The 22,055-nt window shown below is 39.9% G+C and overlaps 1 protein-coding gene across 1 annotated transcript in view; it reads left to right on the top strand.

Annotated features, from left to right (window-relative positions):
* Window positions 1-4,211: 4,211 nt before the first annotated feature.
* Window positions 4,212-22,055, top strand: part of LOC129095684 (myosin-10-like) — a 55,523-nt gene continuing 37,679 nt past the window's right edge. The window contains exons 1-3 of the mRNA XM_054604225.1: window positions 4,212-4,395; window positions 8,441-8,815; window positions 15,649-15,805. Coding sequence (XP_054460200.1) covers window positions 8,471-8,815; window positions 15,649-15,805 — 502 coding nt within the window. The 5' untranslated portion in view covers window positions 4,212-4,395; window positions 8,441-8,470. The remainder of the gene's footprint in view (window positions 4,396-8,440; window positions 8,816-15,648; window positions 15,806-22,055) is intronic.

The raw sequence follows: 22,055 nt of genomic DNA, 5'->3' as shown, positions 1-22,055 counted from the left end.
TGTTCATGCAGCAGTCTCATGGAATAAAATAAAAATCAAACCGCTCATACCTCTGTAACTTTAAGAACATAGTCAATCTCTACCTGCCTCTTGTCTTTTTATTTAATTTTGGTTCTATTCATCTGGAATCAGCTTGTTGACGTAAAAGCATATGTATGCTCAGCCAAGTTACCCTCTATACAAAATGATTAAATTCATTAATAAAAGAAAATTAAGGCTTTATGACTCTGCAAGATTATAAAAAATGTCCTTCTCTGTTGAGCTAAAACAGAACCCTGCAAGATTAGCAGCTCAGATAAATTAGCTGCTGCCGAAAGTACAGACAGATAGAAAAAAATAACCCGGGGACATACATTAAACTGTCACATGTTCAATATTTTGTAATCTATAAAATGACCACACATGGAAGGACAGAGGATGTCGCATGTGCACAGATTGTAAAGCCCTCTGAGGCAAATTTGTAATTTGTGATTCTGGGCTATACAAAATAAACTGAATTGAATTGAATTGAATGGAGCTTCTGACATGACAGTATTTGCATAATCAAACTGGAGGGACATCTTAGATACCTTAGATACATAATCTTTTTAATGATTTTTAATGAACCATTCTTTTCTAATATAACTTCTTCAGATTACAATTTTCCTCGCTTTATTTTACTCAATCCACAAATGTCCCCCTCATATGCCTTGGCAGCATAAATCTATTTACAGGCCATGCCAAAAAAAGCACATTTAAATTGGGGGGCAAAAAGGAAATTATAGCTACTTGTGCTGAAGAGGTGCAGCTGCAGTGGCCAGAGGGCACCCACTCAGAAATAGAGATGTGTGTGAGGAGGATCTGCTTCACGACAAACTCTCTGTGGACAGTTTACCAGATGAAGAGGAAGCTGAGGACAGCCGTGGGTAGGAGAGGAAATAGATCAGAATGTCATAACTGCCAATAACAGCCAATGCACTGGCCGCTACATAACCACAATAATTAATTGTTTTGTGACCCTTCACATTTTAATAAATACCCACTGTCAATACTTTATTCAGAACCAACTTGAGTCTTTGAAAGGATCTGATTCTTTAACTGTCATTTTGAGAGAGAGGCTATACTGAGTATTTTAGAAATACTGAGGTAAGGAATCCAAACACCCCCTGTGACTTCTAAGGTCAAGTATCTAAATCGTAACATTGTGCTGCTTTTTCATTCTTCTTCAACTGTTCAATTACAATTTTTAGAAACACTGGAATCAGCCCATAAAGAACAACCATGATGTGTTATGTAAACTGACTCCCACCAGGAAGCTAAAATGCCAAAATTCCTTGGAAAGAACTGTGAACATGACCTCAGTGACCTCGGTGCTAGCATGACTCTGCCAGAGTCCTAAAAGAAATTGCAACATCTGAAAGTGGGTTCAGACTATCTCATCTTTTTTTCGATAAAAATGTCCTTGCTTTGAGAAGAAAATAAAAGGTTAGGCTAAAATCAAGAGGGATGATTTGTTTTGGAAATGGGTGAAATTGTCTCACCTCGCTGAAGAAAATATGATTTTTTTGAACTCGATGATAGACAAAATGACTTATTAAGATGGAGATTGTTGCAGCAAGTGAGCTCAAAGAGGGCACATCAATCTATACTCTTGCAGAAAACCCGAAAACAGTGCCAAAGGAGGTCAAACATTTATCTCTATCCAATCTGGCACTTTGGTATTGAAAACGCCACATTTGACATTCCTTATCTGTGCTTGCAAAAAAAAAAAAAAAAAAAAAGATGGAGATGTTTGATAAACTGCTGTCCAGACAAAAGCAGAAGAGGGATGGTGGAGGACGATGCTGATGACAGGTCTATTATGCCACAGAGGCGACAGGAGAAGCCAACAATTGAGAGATGGAGCTGTCACAGCATTTTTGCAAAATGCACCACACCAAAGGGTGTCACTCTGTCACTCGTCAAGACAAGACGAAATAACTCGCTCAGACATGTTGCATCTGTCGTTCAAGCTATGGCAGAGCTCAGTGTGTGACATCAAATTAGGAAAGAAATATACTAGTATTTTTGGATGTTATAAGTGAACATAGAGGAAGATGTATATAAGTACAAATGTACAGAAAATATGTGTGCCTCTGACAAAAATCTGTTTGACTCTCACGAGTTTAAAAAGTGAATGAATTATAGTTAGACTGTGCTACATACAGTGTGTCTGTCATACAGTACACTCATGTGAGAATATGTAATGAACAAATGGCTAAGAGAGCTGCCCTGTTCCCTCCACTGGATCTCTGTCAAGCTGGAGGCCTCCAAGCTTTACCTTCACCGCTGCTGCCCTCTACTGTCTGCTGCACTGCAAATAACATCAGAAAATCTTGTGTTGCCAAATCATTAGAGTAAAAGGGGCATTGGAGGTTGCTGGCTCATACTAGGCTGTGCAAATTGCCATTTTCAATATGCAGCTGATAAGTGGTAAACGGTTTTAAAGTTGTCTCTTTGTAATAATGTGATCTTTGATTTTCAGATCACTTAGTTGCAAGGAATTTAAAAAGAACCTATACATATTTATCCAGCAAATATGTAGTCACTGTAATATACTTGGATATATTAATTATAGGCTAGTAAAGGACATTCAGATCCACAGGGAGCTGTGCAATTTAATTGATTTTAAGTGATGTTTGAGGACACTTAACTGGAGCTAATTAAAAAAGACTTTGAATTAAATCTTATCTAACACCAAACTCTTATGGACTTTTTTATCACTGTTACAAAATTGCATCTACATTTTGGGACATTTTATCAAGTTATAATGTTGAATATCATTTTTTGTAATCTACAGCAATCTGCTAAATCCTCACCTTGATAATGACTTCACTTTTGGCTTCTGGCGCTATCTTGTGGCCAGGTAGAGTTAGCGCAATTTAAAAGAAGAACCACATTAGACTTGCTACAGATTAGCAGATATTTTACCTTTTGAGTAAATGAAACAAAAGTGTAATTAATAACATCAATGATGGCTGCATTCAGTCAGTCAAGTTCAATAGGCACAAATAAAAAGAAGAGAATGCAATAAACGCTGATTGAATTTGATTTTATGGAAAGCAGAGTAAGAAAATACATCGGTCATATCATTTCACAATTAGATTCTCTGGAAACTATTTGACTTTTTAGTTTATGTGGATATCTACTGATTAAATACCTTATTGCTCTTTTTTAGCTCTTCATTATCAACCTATTTTACATTGTGGCACATGGACAGCATCAGTAATGTCTGTCATTACACAACAGAGGGCACTATTTCAACACACTAAAAATGTGATGCCAGTCTGAGAAACAAAGCAAAACCAAACTGGAAAGATATATATATATAATGCTAGATTCCCGCTTGGTTAAAAAGGCTGACTGAGCTTTTGCAGTCAAAGCCTCCAGACTTTCTGAACACTTTACATTTCTTTAAAGATCTTTGTTCAACTTTTTTTTTTTTAAATAACAAAGCTTTTTGTTTTTTTTGTGATTTACCTTTCCATACTTTGCAGTCTCATCCTCATTGATTGTTTTATCCTCTGTCCCTGTCTAATGATCTCAAAGTTTGTTCTAAAGATCTCATATTCTTATTGAGTGTATTGGCGTTAGTTTAAATTGTTTATTCTTTTTTTTAATCAGAGGAGAGATTGAACAAAAAGAAGAAAAAACTGAAAGAAGCCAAAACAAAGACCTAAAAACAATAAGATAAAGTGTGTATTTTCGTTTTATTTATTTGATCATATGTGATTGTATGACTTTGACAAATACAAATAAGATAAGATAAGATAAGATAATCTTTTATTAGTCCCGCAGCGGGGAAATTTACAGGACTACAGCAGCATAGAGGATAGTGCAAACAAGAGACATAGTGAAAAAACAAGATCAAAAATAAGTATTATAAACAAGCAAATGACTAATAAAAAAAACAGTAAAAAAATGTAAAAAAAAACCCCAGTAAAAATATATAATATATATAAAATAGATATTGTATCTCAATTCAAATGTCGGCTGTAATAGAAGTGATATGTCATCCAGCAGCATCCACCGGTCTGCAGGTGTTGATATGTTGGGCGGCATTTGACAACTATCAAAGTTTGGGGATGGAAATTAATCTGGACCAATCGTTGTCGGGCATCAGTCTCTGACAGCCAATCACATTCCAGATTTATTTGTGGGCGTGTCCCAAAAAGAAAAAGAGTGCGGCGGTGCAGAGCAGCCTCCCTGTGCCGGCGAGAGAGTTCGGTTGAGAGGGTGCTGATGGTGGGGGAGGACCACTGATGCGAGAGCGGACGAGAGGGACTATTTGAGCACGCTTTGGAGGTAGATTGCATCTATATCTCCCGGGATACTGCTAAAGCCCCGGGGCAGGGTTTTCCCCATCGACTGTGTGAGGTGAGTCCAGCAGCAGGAGGAGGAGGAGGAGGAGGAGGCCGGGGCCCGAGCACCGCGGTGAGGAGTCATGTGGTCGGCTAGCAGATTACTGCGCCGTGACTCTTCATCATGGGTGTGAGACACCCACACCCATGATGGTGGTGGTGGTGGGGGGTGGGGGGTTCTGCCTCACCCCTCTTTAAACTCTCATTTTGCATTTGCTTTGTGTTCACCTCATATGTGATTACAGACATGAAAGCACCAGTGTAGACTCCCAGTGGTCAAGCAGAGCTGCAGAGCTGCAGAGTGTGCAGGCATCATCTGGAGCGGATGGATATGAGGCACAGCACGGCAACTTTGAGCTACTGCTAGCACGCTGGCCTGGCCCCATGCAGCAGCATTTGGCCCAGCTGGTGTTTGTCCGTCCCTAACGAGCTTTGTGCACAACTAATTGCACATTTTTTCAACCCTCCTCTGCAGAAATATGGTACTGAAGGTGTGGCACGCACTATATTTTTCTGTAGTTTCTGAGTGAGGGGACGCAGCCTGCAGACACCCTGATCCCTGGCCCTTGACCTGACCCAGATCCGTGCCTAATCATTGCCTGGTTTAAGCATGGGACTTGATTGCAGGTTGAATATCAGCTGGTGTTGAATCAGATTAATAAGGAGCAAAGCTGGAGTGGTGCTTCCAGTCAGACTTGTCAGTGTATCAGCTGTTGGGGGCATCAAGTGCCTGGATTTACTTAGTTACTCTCTTATGTCTTTTGTTCTGCTCATTTTATGGAGGAATATGAATATATTTTTTATTGATAGTGTAATTGTATCTTCTATTGGATGTACAGTACCAGTCAAAAGTTTTTCTTTATTTTTATTTTTTTTTTTTTTTTTTTTTTTTTTTTTATATATATATATATATATATATATATATTAGTACCAGTCAAAAGTTTGGACACACCTTCTCATTCAATGTTTTTTTTTTCTACATTGTAGATTAATATTGAAGACATCCAAACTATGAAGGAACACATATGGAATTATGTGGTAAACAAACAAATGCTCAACAAACCAGAATATGTTTTATATTTTACATTCTTCAAAGTAGTTGAATGAGAAGGTGTGTCCAAACTTTTGACTGGTACTGTATAGTAAGCGTAAAACCACTCATTAGTATTTTTCTATTATATGAAGGACTGTAACTAATGATTATTTTCATTACAGATACATTTTCTGAGTATTTAAATGAGTATTTATTGATTACTCTTGTGGTCTTTGTCAGAAAGTTGTTTAAAAAAAGCCTTCACTGTTCCCTTAAGCCAATTGTGTTCTCGAATAATAATTCTCCCTGTAAAATGTGAGAAAATCTTCAATATGTGTATATATACCAGTCACATGTATGCCACGTTTTTATTGCACAACATAGTCAGTTTCCTGCGCCTCTTGCAGAAGGCTTAAATGGTGATGTGACTGTTCATGTGGGTTGGTTATGTACATGGATGGAGGTGTAAAGGGCTGAGTGCACAAGTCTGTGTGGGCCCAACAAGTCCTTCTGGAAAAATGTCAAAGCCCTAAAGCCAAGGAAAGACAGCAAACTAATCCACACATAAAGACAGAATACAAATAACTTAACTCAACTTTTCTTTTCCTTCACACGATGCATACACTTACTTTATATACACACAGGTACACAGTGAGGATACAATCGTTTCAGATTACCCGCATAACGCAGAGTTATGAAGCAAGCAGCAACCGCCATGGCTGACTGTGATAAGCTGTGACAATAAACAGACGTGCCCCTGAAATATACTCATTAAATATCGTGTTCAAAAATTGTCACCGGACAAAACAAATTAGCATTAGCTATTTGAAGCCTAACTTCTTGTTGTTTGAAAGACTTTTCCGTGAGCCTGCATTTAGCAGCCATTAGAGATGCTGCATCATCCTTTTAAGCACTTAACCATCGGCTCCAACAGTCAGCTGAATTGCTCGCAGCTTAGTTGAACTGATGTCTTACCCGAAATGGTCAAAATGTTAGTCTTGGTGCCACCAGGGTATGATATTAAAGATATAAATATCCACAATTAGAGATATTGCTGTGACTGTTATGCCAATGTAGCTCTGCTTTTAACATCTCTGGTTGTTTTTGGCTACTGTTGTCACTGTGGGTGTTGTGAGCAGCACTGCATTATGGCAATATTTATATTCCCTATTGTTCCCTATTGCTTCCCTATTGTTCCCCTAAACGTCAGTGATTCAAATTAGTGTTGGGTTGCCCTTGAGTCAAAATCTTATTTTGTCAGTCAAATCACAGCTTGGTGTTCATGCTGCATCATTATACACAGAGCAGTGCATGATTACAGCATAGCAGGCTATAAACTTGCACTTACACTTAACACACGCCGGTTCACATTGGACTGGGAGGCACCGCGATATGTCAATTGTTGAGCAGTAGCCTGGCTGTCGACACCAGAAACGCATTTCCTGGGCAACAAGCAATTCTGCTCCTCTGCTGTTTTGTATAGATTTAATCTCTCTCTCTCTTTCTCTCTCTCGCTGTTTGTTTGCTTGCGTGTGTGCGTGTGTGTGTGCGTGTTCGTCACACTCACTCTCTGTTTAGACACAACTGACATATTATGTGATATGAGTGTGTTCTTAAAAAACACAATCACAAACAGCAGGTACCGTAGACTACTTCTAACAAATACAGTGGATTTAATAACAGTCACAATCATTTATATTGTTTATAGTTGATTAAGGCTGCACTTAACAATTATTTATTTTAGAGAATAATCAAACTAAACTTTTTTCGATTAGTTGATAAATCTCATTGCTAATTTATCGATTTATTCTAAAGATTATTTAAAAATTTCTGATTGATATAAAAATGAATTTACCCAGAATAAATAACAAAAACTTGTTTGATTCATATTTACACGTTTTATTCAATCATCTTTGTCATAGCAACCCTTTCCCTGAACAGAAACACGTGCCACATGTCGATAATCCTAATATATCATGCTTTGGTAGTTAGTAAACAGACACAGTGCTGCCGCTGCCGCCATGACAAAGCACTCTAAGATGCTTACAGTTAGTTGTTAGCACTGCTGTGATAAGCCATTTCCAGTTTGCAGAGCTTACAGAGCACCGCATTTGTTAAAAATACTTCCACACTCGTGGACAAGTTATTTCAGTTGCATCTTTGTACTGGTACAGTCACTTCTTGTGATGCACTGTAAAGCTAGGTTTTTGCTTGTCCTTGTGAAGCAGAGAGAGGTGTGCGAGTCAGAAAATGCATTCATCAAGGCTTGCTGGTCGAGCATGACGTCTCCGAAAGGCGTGGTCAAGCACCTCTGAATTGTTGTTACTAAGCGCTCTCTGCGTGCACGCTCTGAGCTTCTCATACATGACTGTCACAAATAGTTCACTATTAAATACTTTAGAAACAATGTTTGATTTTTGTGGGCAAAAAAATTTTTAGGGTGTAAACTAGCATCTCTGTGCTACCGGGAATGGAAACAAAATGTTTCCTGTACCGATCCAATACCAGCGTTTAATGAATAAGATGAATGCCTCACTGTGTGGAAGAGACTGGGATCTTTATTTTATGTTTAAGGTGACAAAAGGCTTGACTTAAACATTGCTTTTCTAACTTATGAACACAAAATGTTTTATTTGAATTAAATTGTTAAATGATGATATCCAATGACCTGATCGGCCAGTTGTCACCCGATACCCGATCATCTATTTGAGTCCGTATCAAACAGATGATCCTACTATGACGTTTTGACATGCTGCTTCAATTGCAGGGTTGTGGCATTGTTAATGCTGGCTCACTGTCGCTGTCATGACTTTATGGGGACACTTGAATAGAAGTGAATCACTGATAATGTTATTATCAAAAAGGTCAGCAGGGAAAAGGCCTATTAAAGGATATTTCACTCAACAGTCTTGAGTCACAGTGGTGGTCTCGTCTGTGCTTTCTAAAGGTGAACAGTGTGACAGTAGGCAGCTGCATGGGTTTTTATTTGTTGTTCAGACAAACATTATACTTTCTCTCCTTCCTACAGGTGGCGTAGTGGGTTCTGGTTCAAGCAGAGATGTCACAGCGGAGTGGGCAGGAGGACCCGGAGCGGTACCTCTTTGTGGACCGCGCCGTGGTCTACAACCCGGCGGCACAGGCCGACTGGACGGCCAAGAGGCTGGTATGGATCCCATCAGAACGCAATGGCTTCGAGGCTGCCAGTGTTCGCGAGGAGCGTGGAGATGAGGTGGTGGTGGAACTGGCGGAGAACGGGAAGAAGGCGGTGGTCAACAAGGATGACATCCAGAAGATGAACCCGCCGAAGTTCAGCAAAGTGGAGGACATGGCCGAACTCACCTGCCTGAACGAGGCCTCCGTGCTTCACAACCTCAAGGACCGCTACTACTCCGGCCTCATCTATGTGAGTATTCGTCATTCGCTCATAACAACTGCCTGTAACAGCTTGTAATCAACTTCTTCCACATTGAATAAACTAAATTAAGGTCTGAAAAAATAGTTTAATAGTAGTGATCTATCACCACCACAAGAGTTGATGTAAACAGTTCCATCCAACAGTCTATAAGCCCCTCTACAAATACAAACTTTGTGATCAAGATATATATTTGCATTTGTGTATCGCCTTGGGAAGCCAAGTCAGTGGGCAGTGTGTTGTAAAGCATTTTACCACATTACTTAATTCCCCAAGGATTCCTTCACTCATAAAGTCTAAAATTGTGAGCAAGTAGCGTTATCTCCATAGTCTTAAAATAAGCAATCTTTCTGCATATCTTAGCAGCCTAGCATTTCATACTTGAGTCTCTCAATTCAAGAGACCAAGAAACACTTTCCCTTCAATGGCCAAGCCATCATGTCCTACATAGGCTGCGGATTTCCCCTGTGATTATGACCCACTTAGTGCCATGCATTCCTGGAATAGCCCAGACACGGAGCTTGTGGGCCACCTGAGATCTGGGGAGGAGGCAGGGGCTAAGAGGTTCACACTCAGAGGCCCCGGTCACAAAGACAGAAATGAGTTCAGCTAAACTTCATTATTTAGTCGGGTCAGATTGAGAAAAAGATGGTTTGTTGCCCTATCTAGTCTTATTGCTCGAACACTAACTTGGTAGATGATTCGGATGTAAACAGGGGAACATCTCTCCACTCAGTAAGATATTTACATTAAGTAATATTTAAAAAAAATCTTAAAACTTGGATTTTCTGAAATCACTGGAATCTTACATATCCATAATTAAAAAAAATATTTTCTTTTGTTTAGGGAATTATTTGTCAATTGTTCCACTTGCATTCATTTTTTAGGAAATGTGCTGCAGTTAAAAGTACTGGTACTGGTACTGTGGTTTTCTGCCCTTGGCCATTGAGACGGAGATTAGGAAGCTTTATGGATGAAGTCATGACATTTGAAATGTTAATGAAGACACTTTGTATTCTTTGTGTTGTTGTGGCATCATTACATCACTGTCATCATCAAGTAGAGTAGATGGCCTGCCAAACAACAAGCATTATAGCATTATGTCCCTCAGTGGAATAATTACAGGAAACAATCCATTTGCAGCTATTTTTCATATGTTGGGATTCAAATGGTCCGTGATATTGCGTTTTTCCCAAGAGCTATTTTTCATTGGTCCGTGTCCTTTATTATTTTACCCACTTTACTGCATTATTTACTAAGATTTGCATTTCCTGGATGCTTTTGACAACTCTTACTTTGTGTTACAGATCTGTGTAGGGCCACAATTGATGATTATTTTCATTATTGATAAATATGACGATTGATTAATGAATTGTTTGGTTTATAAAAAGTCAGAAAATGGTTAAAAATGTTTATCACAATTAAAGATGATGCCATTTCATGTTTGCATTGTAGAGGGTTACAAGGTTCATTTAGTGTCATTGTACAACTTGTTTGCCCAGCAAAATGCAGTTTGTAGTCACATTTTGCTTGATTAAAAGACAAAACTAGATTATATTGTGGATGGTGGCGTATAAATGTAGGATTGTCACAGCCTGAAGAAAGAAGTTGCCCTGAAGTCTGGTAGTACAACAGCTGATACTTTTGTAACGCTTGCCAGAAGGCAGCAGGGTGATCAGACTGTGGCTGGGGGAATACCTCCTTTTAATATTCTTTGTGCCATTCGCAGGCACCTCTTGTCATCAATATCACTAAATGATTACCAATGATCATTTAGGCTTTTTTAATCAGCCGCTGTAGAGTGCTGAACCAGCAAATATTCATATAAGAAGCTGGAAATTATGAGAATGTTGATAAGAAATTAAGCAAAAATTCAACATTCACTGGGAATGTTGAATTTTTGCTTAATTTTGCTTAATTTCTTATCAACATTTTACGATTGATTTATCATTTTAATCCTATATCCGTTACATCATGGTCTATTCATTCTACTACAGCTGGCATCTTTTTGTTAGCAATTCTGCTGTACTGTAGCAAAGCCTAAATATAACATTTTTCCACTTTATAATTTATGTGGTGGAGGGGCAGATGTTGTGACCAGGCAAGGTGCAGCAGTGTGAGCTCTGCTATGTGGTCCCTGTCTACTGATGGCTCTTTGCCAAGAGGCTGCTTGGTCTGTTTGTATCAGCTGACAGCAGAAGTTGTGTGCCGCCACATTAGAACAATGATGACCTTACCAGGAACACAACTGAAAAATAACGCTCAAAGGATATATAGTAGCATAAATTATAGATAATATCTTTGTAGATCTGTTGACAAAAGTTTATTATTGTTTCCAAATTAGCCTTTTTCTTCATGTGCTGTAACAAAATTCTCCCCTTCTTCCTACACAAGTTGCAGCATTGTAGTCATCAAGTTCACTCTTTATTTATTCATTTAAAAAAAAAAATCAGTATGAAGAAGATCTTTGTATTTTTCAGTATTTTTAGAGTGCTCATAAGGGAGAATAAGGTGACCCCAGCTCAGGGAGGCTTGTGCTGAGTCACATTGTAACCAACCGCCTTAACAGAGTTCTTTGTGTTCACTGATAAGCAACAGCTGTCTGCTTTTTTTTTTTTTTTTTTTTTTTTTTTACAGTTTTTCCAACAGAAAACGGATGCTTAATTAACAACCAAGCCATGCCAGCTTTTGAATAATTGCTTTTCTGCAGGGTTACAGATATCTCTTTCCTCTGATCCAGTTTACATGCTTGGTACGTTTCTGAGCTGCTAAATTATAATCTGTTTGATTTCTCCTCAAGGCCATAGTCCCCAAATGTACTGCTAATGAACAAATGGTTTTAAGAGATTCAAGTAGCATGCATGCAGATCTCTGTCGGTCATTTCAGCTTTAGCATTCCTGACTAACTAAGTCAGACCACCTCTTTTGATTACTTGCATCCACATACAACAGGCAGTGGATGTAAAGGTGATAATCATGCTTCAAACTTTTTGAAATTAGCAGGTAAAAGAGAAAAGAATTAAGAAGGACTTTATGTCCTAGAGGAACTTTCAATTTATACTTAAAACCTTTTCCCTCGTTGAAATTTTGATGGACATACCACATCATGCCTGGCTTTGCTGATTAGCACGGTTGAACAAATATGGTTCAACCCGGTGGTTCAGGAGAAAGGAGGGCTGGATATAGTGATGATGTCACTGTGATGTATTATTGAATGCCCATCCTGAGGAGGATGGCTGAGAGCTTAATGTTGATTCTTGTGTGCCTTTATCGGTCTCTCTGTTCAATAGGCCTGCCTCTTACTGGAGCATGGGTCTCTTACGTCTCCATTTCATCCAAATCTTTCTTTGATTGTGACTCATTTACCAGTTGGGTGGTTTTTCTTTTTTTTATCATGTGTAGAGATGGAGACAAAACGCCAACTCAATAACTCATCCAATGACAAAGATTATAGTTTATTTAAATTCAGCCTTTAAAGTCTTCTCCTTTTTTCCCCCTTCCCTGTCATCTTCCTTGTTACACTTTGCCGGGGAGATTGACTCCCTGAGCTGTTAAAGCTTTTAAAATGTAGGTTAGTTCCCTCTAGTAGGCAGTCGAAGCATACAGTGATGACAGGTTCATCATTTAATCAAGTGCTGTTGAGAGAGATTAAGAGCACCTAAAGATTTAGAGCAAATACAGAGCTACAAAAAAATCATCACGCTCTGTCTGGGCATTACTGGAAATACTTAACATTTTGTGTGAGAAGCAAATGCATTCCCTAATTTCCCTGAGAAGTCTGCAAAGACACTGACATGGTGGTAAAGCCCAGTTAGACCAGTTTTGTCAGAATAGGGGGGGGCACTGATTTTTGAAATTGCGGAGAACCCAGGAAATGTTTCCCCTTTTCCCATTGAGAGAAGGCTGAGGCCCTGTTGCTAAGCACCGTTTGGTTCACAGACATGTATTTGGACATTTCCGGAGGGCTTGGAACCCTTTCAACTGTGTGAGAGTTCTCCTCTGTTCACCAAAGCTTCTCTGAGTTGTGGGATGACCAGCTCGGACCCATTCATCAGCTCAAAAACCCCCGCACAAAGATTCACACGTAGTTCAGCTATCATCTGATAATGTTAATCGCAGTAGTTACTTTCCAGTGAGCAGCAGAGATTTTGTGCAAACTTTTGCATTTGTAGAAAGAAATAAACCACTACATGTTTTCTGCCTGGTGTCTTGTTATGCCTGGTTGTGTAGGTGTCCAACCCCTTTGCCCTCAGAGCCACACTAATCCCTCAAACACCCCCTGGGGTCCACCGTCAAGGACAGCCAGCTGAGTCATCCCTCTCCCCGCTGCCCGTGGCCCATGCTGGGTCAGGAGCCCTGATCTGTCTGCCTGGCACTGGGCCCACTGCAGGTGGCTTGGGAAGGGGTTATTATGGCGGGGGGCCCTACAGTACATCCTGTGCTGCATGAAGTCTGTTTGTACAGGCGATTCCAGTTAGCAAGGTGTGAGTATTGGTCTCGGAAATCGGATGGCGGAGTAACAGATCAGAGTGTGGCTGCTGCACAGAGCTGTGTCTAAAGCATCTGTGCACATGGCAGAAGTGGGAAGGGGGGTTTTGATGGCCATCTGGTGACATTACACACACACACACACACACACACACACACACACACACACACACACACACACACGCACGTGGGTTACAGCGCCACATGACCCACCCAACTCCAGAGAGAGCTGTCTGTTGCTCGTGTTTATGCATATCTGGGAGGGTTTCAAATTTGGCACCATTAAAGCAACTCTAGGTTTTCTGGTTGCTTGTATTGCTGTACAAGCAACGTTCAAATCTGTTATTTGAATAAATGTTTTCAGCTACATACAATGATTTAGAATCAACAAAATCATTATGTTGATATTCAGTTAAATACACTATATTGTATACATGTATTCAAAATGATTTTGTTTTACATCTCACTATTACTAATTCAACCTCTGTCATGTTAAGCGATGCAGATATTAAGTGATTATATTCAATTATTGCAAAGCACTGATTGATTATTGCAGTAACTATCCAACGCAGCATCAGATTACAGATATGTGTGCTGTGAACCTCGAGCCATGTGACAGTTGTGATGCGTTTGTCAGAGGTCTTTCTCACACACACACACACACACACACACACACACACACACACACACACACACACACACACACACACACACAAACACACACACACAAAATGCCCTCTGCTCACAAAGCTTGCTTTGGTCAAGCCACCATTGTTCCAGTTCAACAACTGGGTTAGCAGGCCTGGGGCCCCCCTACAGCCCCCTGGTTGCCGCAGACAACGTCATTTAAAGAACTTGGCTTGGCAGCTCAGCCAAATAGAGAAATCAGAAAGGTGACAAAAGAGGAAGGGACGCAGCATAGAGTAGTAAGAGGCACAAAGAAGTTGATACCATTAATAGAGGAGAGTCGGGAGGAGAAACAGCCTCTAATCATTATGATTCATAATTTGGATAGATGGCTGCAATTTATCCACAACTCATTTTTTATAAAATGATGTATCAAGATGTTAGATAATCCAAATGATTGATTAAAAAAGCCTTAATCTGGCGTCTTCTGTAAACGGCGTCCCCCCGTCCACTCTTGCGTTAATGGAATGCTCCAGCAGCAGACATGTTAGGGATTAACCCTGTGCTGTTCTGTCTGACTGCATATCTGTCTGCATAGTACAGTTGAGAGACCTATTTACTGGTGTAGATTAAAACCACCGTCCCTTGCATCTGATTCCTGGTGTCAGTCAAACAATGTTGGGGTAAAATTGCCACAAGTTTTATGTAAATAAAAATGAGATGGTGAATTGCCACATGTGAGGAGGATCAGCGAGTGGAGCAAGAATTTTAAATACTGTAGGACACTTGGCAGTGTGCCAGCAAGCTGCAGATGTGCACAGTTGTCTGGCAGCCAGTGCGTTGCTAACTTCTGGCTCGGACTACAAAATACGTCATTCCTGCAGCACTCTATATTCTCTCGTCAAATACCTCTGTGACCGTCATGTCCACTGCCTCACTCATATAGTCCTGGATGGTTTCGCTTTAGGTTTGACGAATAAACAACGCAAAAATGCAGAATACTCACATGCCAATATTTTGCATCAAAAGCTATTCGTACCGACAGCGGTACACAAGTGTTGCCAAATTTGCAACACTTGTGTCGCTTCTTTGCCTCTGATTATTCACTTTCTGTGTGAAAGTAGACATGACAAAAACAACAGTTTGACAAAAATATATTGGCATGCAAGTTGCTAATGATGAAATCTCACAGATGTGCAACTCCTCATGAAATGTGGCATTCATCAGTCACTTCGTTTGGTGAATCTGGCTCGGAGGAACACGTCTCACAGAAAAAAGAAGAAATTAAGGATTAAAGTTCAAATATGTCCTTTGATTAGGGCCAGTGGGTTTTTAGTTTTTTTTTTAAGGGAAAAAAAGCATGAAAATAGCATTGATATCAGGGCCCAGATGTACTGTACTGCCTTTAAAAAACATTGTTGAAGTAATTACCAGTAGAAATTGTAAAATAATATTACTCTCTACAGGATGTCAGCGTCCAATAAAATCTACATCCAGCGCTGTTTGCTTTAAATTTAGTTCCTTTGTCAGCACACTAAAAATGTCCCTAGAGTCCTTTTTTGTGCTTATTCAGTGTCCATTTAGAGCTCAGTATTATTAAGGCATACGAATACTAAAATAATATAAAACAATAACTGTGACATAATGGTGATGTAAGGGCTGCTGTGTGACGAATTAGCAATCAACCACGTATTCTTCTCTTTTTCTAGACGTACTCTGGTCTCTTCTGTGTGGTCATAAATCCCTACAAAAACCTGCCCATCTACTCCGAGAACATCATTGAGATGTACAGGGGCAAAAAGAGGCACGAAATGCCCCCCCACATCTACGCCATCTCAGAGTCTGCGTACAGGTGCATGCTGCAAGGTAAGTCTGAGTGTCACCGCTGTATTTGGTTGCCTCTCATCCACCTCAGTCCACCTCACATGCAAGAATGACCACTTGAACTTAGATATACCATTGAAAGTCATTTTATTTCGTTCAAAGGTTTTTTGTTAATTACACTCTGCCTGCTTCTCCTTTAAAAGGTCACGTCTACTTTCCTTATTTTTATATCAATTTAGGCATAATCTGAGTTTGAAGTGTTTTTTGTGTGGGTCATTGTAGCATGGAAATGTTACCGCAAACTTACTAGGATGTATCTTTCTCTTTTCTATAATGAACTGATTGTTCCTAATGGGTTTCTTTTCTTTCCAAAATACATTTCTACCACTTTGTTATTGTTTGCTCATTTAAAGTCCCATCTTCTCAGCTGTGATATGTCAATGCTACCTGGTCATTTAGAAGAACAAGAACCTAATGTCTTCAAAGCATTTTAGTGGCAAGTTTTACACTTTAAGATTGTGATTGTGTGGTATTTTGAGGATGGACAGAACAGGAGCCCAAAATGTTTATTTCGAGAAAAGCTTAACATTTGGCTCCAACATTAATCTACCTACAGTAAAAGCTGGCAGTTGACAAAACCATCAGAATAGGTCGTCATTTTTGTTAAAACGTCTGTCTCTATGAAGCCATACAAATATGACGAGGGTCTCAACTCTGACTTTCAACTTGTTTGCATAAATTTCCCAGTGCATGACACTGCTGTCCTATGTATCATCCAGTCTGCCCCAGTTGTCGCATTATTTCCATTTTAATTCATTTAGGAACATACAACCTTGTAAGTGAAGGCCGTCCCCTCAGAGTGATGTCTTCAAAGACGCCTGGTAGTTGGCCAGCTTCCAGGCTCTCTGAGCAGTGACTGACTGGGATCAGACCAGCGAGAACAGAGAGGGTGACCCCATTGTGCTCAACAATAGGTCCTTTGTGTGATTGCGAAGGTCGACCAGTGGGGGTGGGGGTGGTGACAAACTGGACAGTCCCGTCAGTCCTTTTCGGCCTTGTTGGTACACACAAGGAAGTTTTGGTAGTGTCAACAAGTAGCTTGATGATAGCTTCGCCCATTGTTAGCCAAAAACTACAGTCCTAACAATGATTGTATTCTTTATTACAACAAATGTTCAGTTTATTGTACTTGTGCTTTCAAAGGTTAATTCTAAAGATGTTTTCGGTGATGTTGATTTAATGACACGATCTCTTTACAGCTGATGATGTACAGGCACAGGAACGTAGTTTCAGCAGCAACCCCGCTGTAGATCTTGTTGAGCTCTGCCAGCTCGTCTTTGAGTCCAGCTTATTATTTGTTGTCACCTCCTCCTCCTTTCTTCACACCGTCTATTCTCTACACTCTGTGTTGCACGTTTCTACATGGACGGACATAATCGCAGGGGGGCAGGGCTGGGAGATCCTGTCTGTTAGTAATGCGTTGAACATATTTGTGCCTTTTTCCTTTTTTCTTGAAGCAATGACCTTAAAACACTGCATGTATTTACTGTATGTCTCAGAATAAACAAGCCTGGTATTTTTTTATGCACTGCTACTCCAACCCATATTCAGAACAAACAGTGTTGGTTCAAAATTAGGTTTGTAGGTTAAAGATTAGCGGAGCCCAGCTGCTGCTCAGCTGTGGCCCTGAGCATTCTAGCAAGCTGGTGGGTATAACAACATCCAGCTGTATAGACCAGCACTGGTGTTTTCTTTTTCACTTTTCTCCAAATGGTCATTAATGACTTTGGAAAACCAGACACAGAGGCAGATATGATCACTTTTCTTATATATGGATGAAATTGTCAGGGTCGGTTATTCTATATTGCTGTAAGGATACACTGTGATGTAATACATTTTCTGGAAAGCAATCAACAATTTAAAGATGAAACACAAAGACTGGAATGACAGCAAACAAAATACCTGACTTACAAGATGCAACAACAATCATACAGATATTCAATATTGCCATTAAACAGTCCTGCAACATTGCCTACAATGGTCCTGTATAATGGATTATAATGGGAAATAATGTATCATTTTATTGATTAGCAGATCGCCGAAAAACAGTCCACAATTTTGATCAAATTAATGATATTAAACATGTCTTGGCACAAATGACTTAAATGTTAATTAAATCTCTTGAAATTCTAGTAAAGATATTTCTCCCTGTCCCTGTTATTTCAGAATGTTTCATTACATTTCAGTGATTAATATCAGACTTTTCACATATGCTTGGATGTTACAGTGTCAGTTGCCATCTGAACAAGAAAGAACACTTGAAATAATTTGGTGCCTCTAATTTATGACCTTTGGAGCCGAACACATTGGCAAATCATATTTGTGGCTGAAGGGTGTCGAAACCTCCCAGGGATCTGTTAATTACCTCAGCATTGCTGAGAAGCCAGCCAGTACTCAGATGGGAGGTTAAACGAGGTGTTCCCTAACAAAGACAGGGTGTGTAAGCAGGCCTCTAGAACTTACTGCACATCTGTCATTGATTAGCGATCCAGAAACTTTACATAATTGCCCTCACTGCTCAGTCGAGGTGAACTCACTGACGTACAAGAAGTTAACTTTATCATTTTTGTTGTAAGGAAATGCTGATGCTTGCTGGAATGAATACATGTGTTGAAGGACCGGTCATGTCAGCAGCTTCGGAGGTTTCCAAGTGGACATGCATCAACATCATTGAAAAGTGTCCCAAGGTGTGGTTTTGAAACAGGGGGGTCTTTGTTTCAGTTGAATTGGTTTAGGAACCCCCTTCTCGAGTCTCTCTGGTGTCTAATCAGGATGTTAGGTCAAGTCCAGCGAGATCCATCTGAGCTTATTTAGTTTCTTTCCCACAAACATCTCTTTTATTTCTCTCCTAGAGGTTAATTTTATCCACAATGAACAAAGCCCTTCTCATCTCTCATGTCAGCAGCACTACTAATATTGATAAAAGATTATGGGAATTGTTTGAAGAATGCAAAGCATGATCCATGAAGTTTTCAGTGACGTACATTGTGTAATCTACACTGCGTACACTCAGCAAACACTGGCCCACCTGGCACCAACGGAGTCTGTAGCAAACAGTCTTGGCTTTGATGGCCTTTTGAACCCAGGCTTGATGCCGGGCTCTTTCAAATTCAAACCTCCTCCTGGATCCGCCAGAGTGCGTTAAGCACACAGAACATTTTTGCTTATCTCTTGAAAAAGCGATCTACCACATTTAAAAAAAGATGCCTCAAGGAGCTGTGGGTGGGTTACAGGTTTAATAATCACTGAAACTGTTGTTCTTTTTCTCCCAAAGGTGGCTCTTTATTCCCTTTTATAAAAACAACTTGAACAGATGTGGTTGCGGACAGTGAAACCGCTTAGAAAGTAACTGAAGGAGCACTTCATTGTATCATAAATAGTACTAGCACAGCTGGAGCTTTAACTGCTATTCTTTTAACTATTACTTTAAAATGATCCCCTTAAAATGAAATCTAAAAGGGCAGGTGACTAGAAACTACCAGAGAGGAACTCTGAATATGAGGAGAGCTTCTCTGTACAAGCTAATGCTTTCCTCCTTGACACACAGATCTACAATACGTACACTTTTTTAAAGAAATTACTTTCTGCTGATGTATTTAACAAATTATAACCGAAGCCACTAAAATATATTCCATTAAAATGTAAATCAGTGAATCATTTATTAATGCACAACCAACGTCAATGGAATTTGCTTTCTGCACTGCATAGTGGGGACACACTAGATCTGTACTGTAACACCTGATGAAAAATCGGATGTAGGTGTTGTATGTTGAGATCAGTTAGGTAGTTGGTCTAATGACCAGTTACCATGAGAACACAACTGTTGAGCGTAAAGCTTTTGTGACTGATGAAGGGAAAGTCCTTGTTGTTTTGATTGCTGGAGCAGCTGACTTTTTATTGTTCCCCCCATCCATCTTAGAAAAGCTCAGTTGTGTATCTGCAGTACAAATACCTCCTGGTTGTTGTCGTCACCCAGTGTGAAATGATTTCTGGCAGACTTAGTTTATAGGAGTCTTGGTCGTAAAGTTCACCTGGTGGATATTTTCTTTATATTAACTTCTGGAAGGGAGACGGCGTCTCAGACAAATAATCTATGACACAATATTACAAGCCAAAATTGAAATATATAACCTTCAGTATGTCTTATTTCCCTTCACACTGAATTTCCTTCTTAAATCCAGTCGCCTCTGTTTTTCTTCCACACTACCTGTCCCATCTGATTTGATTTGAACCCAATGTAGATATTAATCACATATTTGTTTCGTAGCTTTAGTTTGCTTAAATATCTTCAATAAAAATCTAAATCCTGTTGTCAGTGCTTCTCAAACAAAGTTAATCTCCCTATCAGATTTCTTTACAGACTTCCCTTCTCGGATAGGAAACTAAATACTTTAGATCTCCATTCCATTTATTTCCATCTGTAAATCCTTTGCTGAAGCATCAACCCCAGTTCTGCCCACTCAAGAGGCCTTTCAATTACAGCCCTAAAATGGATGGTTTAAAATGATTGACTGCTTTGACTTTTAAAACCAAATTGACAGATACCTCTGTGTCAAGGGATAGTCCACTCCCTTTGGACCAATAGTTAATGTTTTTCTTATATGTGGACCGTGCAGTAAGATGAGAGACAGGCATTGGTTCATGCCAGTGCAGACATGACCATAACCTTCCATTAACTGTCTCTGTAAAAGCCCCTTTAGCGCCCTGTCATAAGTATAATTGCTCTGAGGCCCCCTCTGTGTTATGAGATGGCTTTTCTGTGCCAGCACACTACCGACACCCAGACTTCTTCAAAATCAGCAATGCTTAAGATTTCTGTTATTGTTATAGTTAAGTTTCATGCCAGCCCCACCGCTCCATCCAAGTGTGCTCGGAAGCAAATCCCATAATTGCAACATGGCAAACCTAATCCACTACTTTATTTTAATTGGAAAGTCAAATGTATGTGGTAGTCCATGCATGGTCATTATGAATGCATCATGTGGTAGCTGGATGTATGGCTAGTTTTGCAGGATTGCATTCATTTTAGGATTTATCATTCAAAAATATATGGTATTAAAAAATCATGACAGCAGCTATAGTGTCTGTATGAATAATGCAACAACATTGGACTTTGTAGTACGGTGCATTTCCAATGGTCCTTTTTGCTTGTAAAACGCTTAGAACAAAATTGAAGAGGTGAGTTTTTTTGGGGGGGGTTTGCGGGTGGTGGCATACAGGTTCGGGACGCTGAATTGACACCAAGATGTTTGTGATTGCCACCCAGGTTCACCCATGTTCATAAAGAGTCTGGAGCCTCGTATACCAGCTGCTATAACCCCACAAAAAACAACAAGAAAAAACTATCCCTATTGGCCAATATGGCTTATCGACAATGGACTATCGCTTTCTGCGGAAAAAACTGTGATCAGAGAATCTCTGAAAACCAGGAAACGATCCAATCAGTGAGTTTTCTTATCTGTTGCACCCTTAATATTTTCTGTAGGACAAAGGACTAAGTAAGCCATGGACAACCCTGTATGGTACATTGCTCTGATTTTCATTCTATAGTTAAGTGGACATTCATCTACTTATATAATGTCTACAAGTGCCAGTTGAAAATGTTGGTAATAGCTTAATGTGCTGTTTGTAGCTCAGCAAACATCATCATTAAACATATAGCTCACTTTTTCTTCACAGACAGCACAGAGAGGAAGCTTTAGTTCCTCGTGTTAATGAGACAGCATCATAGTGCTCATCGATTTGTCTTCATTGATAGGAACATTCAGATGATATGTTCTGCTATTTACATCTCTGTGTTTTGGAGGTTTTTGTCCCACTGTGACACTTCAGTAACAGCTAGATCAGAGTGCAGGACTGGTTGCTGAGGTGAGGGTTTGCACTTCAAATACAGGCATTAGCCATCAGTGGCAGATACTGGATCAGGCCCAGCATGCCGCAGCTTCACAATGAGCTCACTGTCGTGAGCTGTGAGCTGAGATCAGCTCCCCCCCCCCCCTTCACTCCCTTTTACTGGGAGAAACACCACATGCAGAGCTGCTGTATTTATGTCAAAGCTGCCAGACATCTTCAAATGTATCACTGTCACCAGATTGTAAGACCACTGACGTAAGAGATGCATTGATAGCAAGAATGCTATATATCGGTCCAATACTGCCTAAAATAGCTGGGACAATTGGCTGATCTGTTTGGCTGGCTACTTTTATCGACATCTTTCCCTGTAACGTGTCTA

Source organism: Anoplopoma fimbria, chromosome 9, assembly GCF_027596085.1.
Source record: "Anoplopoma fimbria isolate UVic2021 breed Golden Eagle Sablefish chromosome 9, Afim_UVic_2022, whole genome shotgun sequence".
NCBI lineage: Eukaryota > Metazoa > Chordata > Actinopteri > Perciformes > Anoplopomatidae > Anoplopoma > Anoplopoma fimbria.
This window is presented reverse-complemented; position numbering and strand designations above follow the sequence as displayed.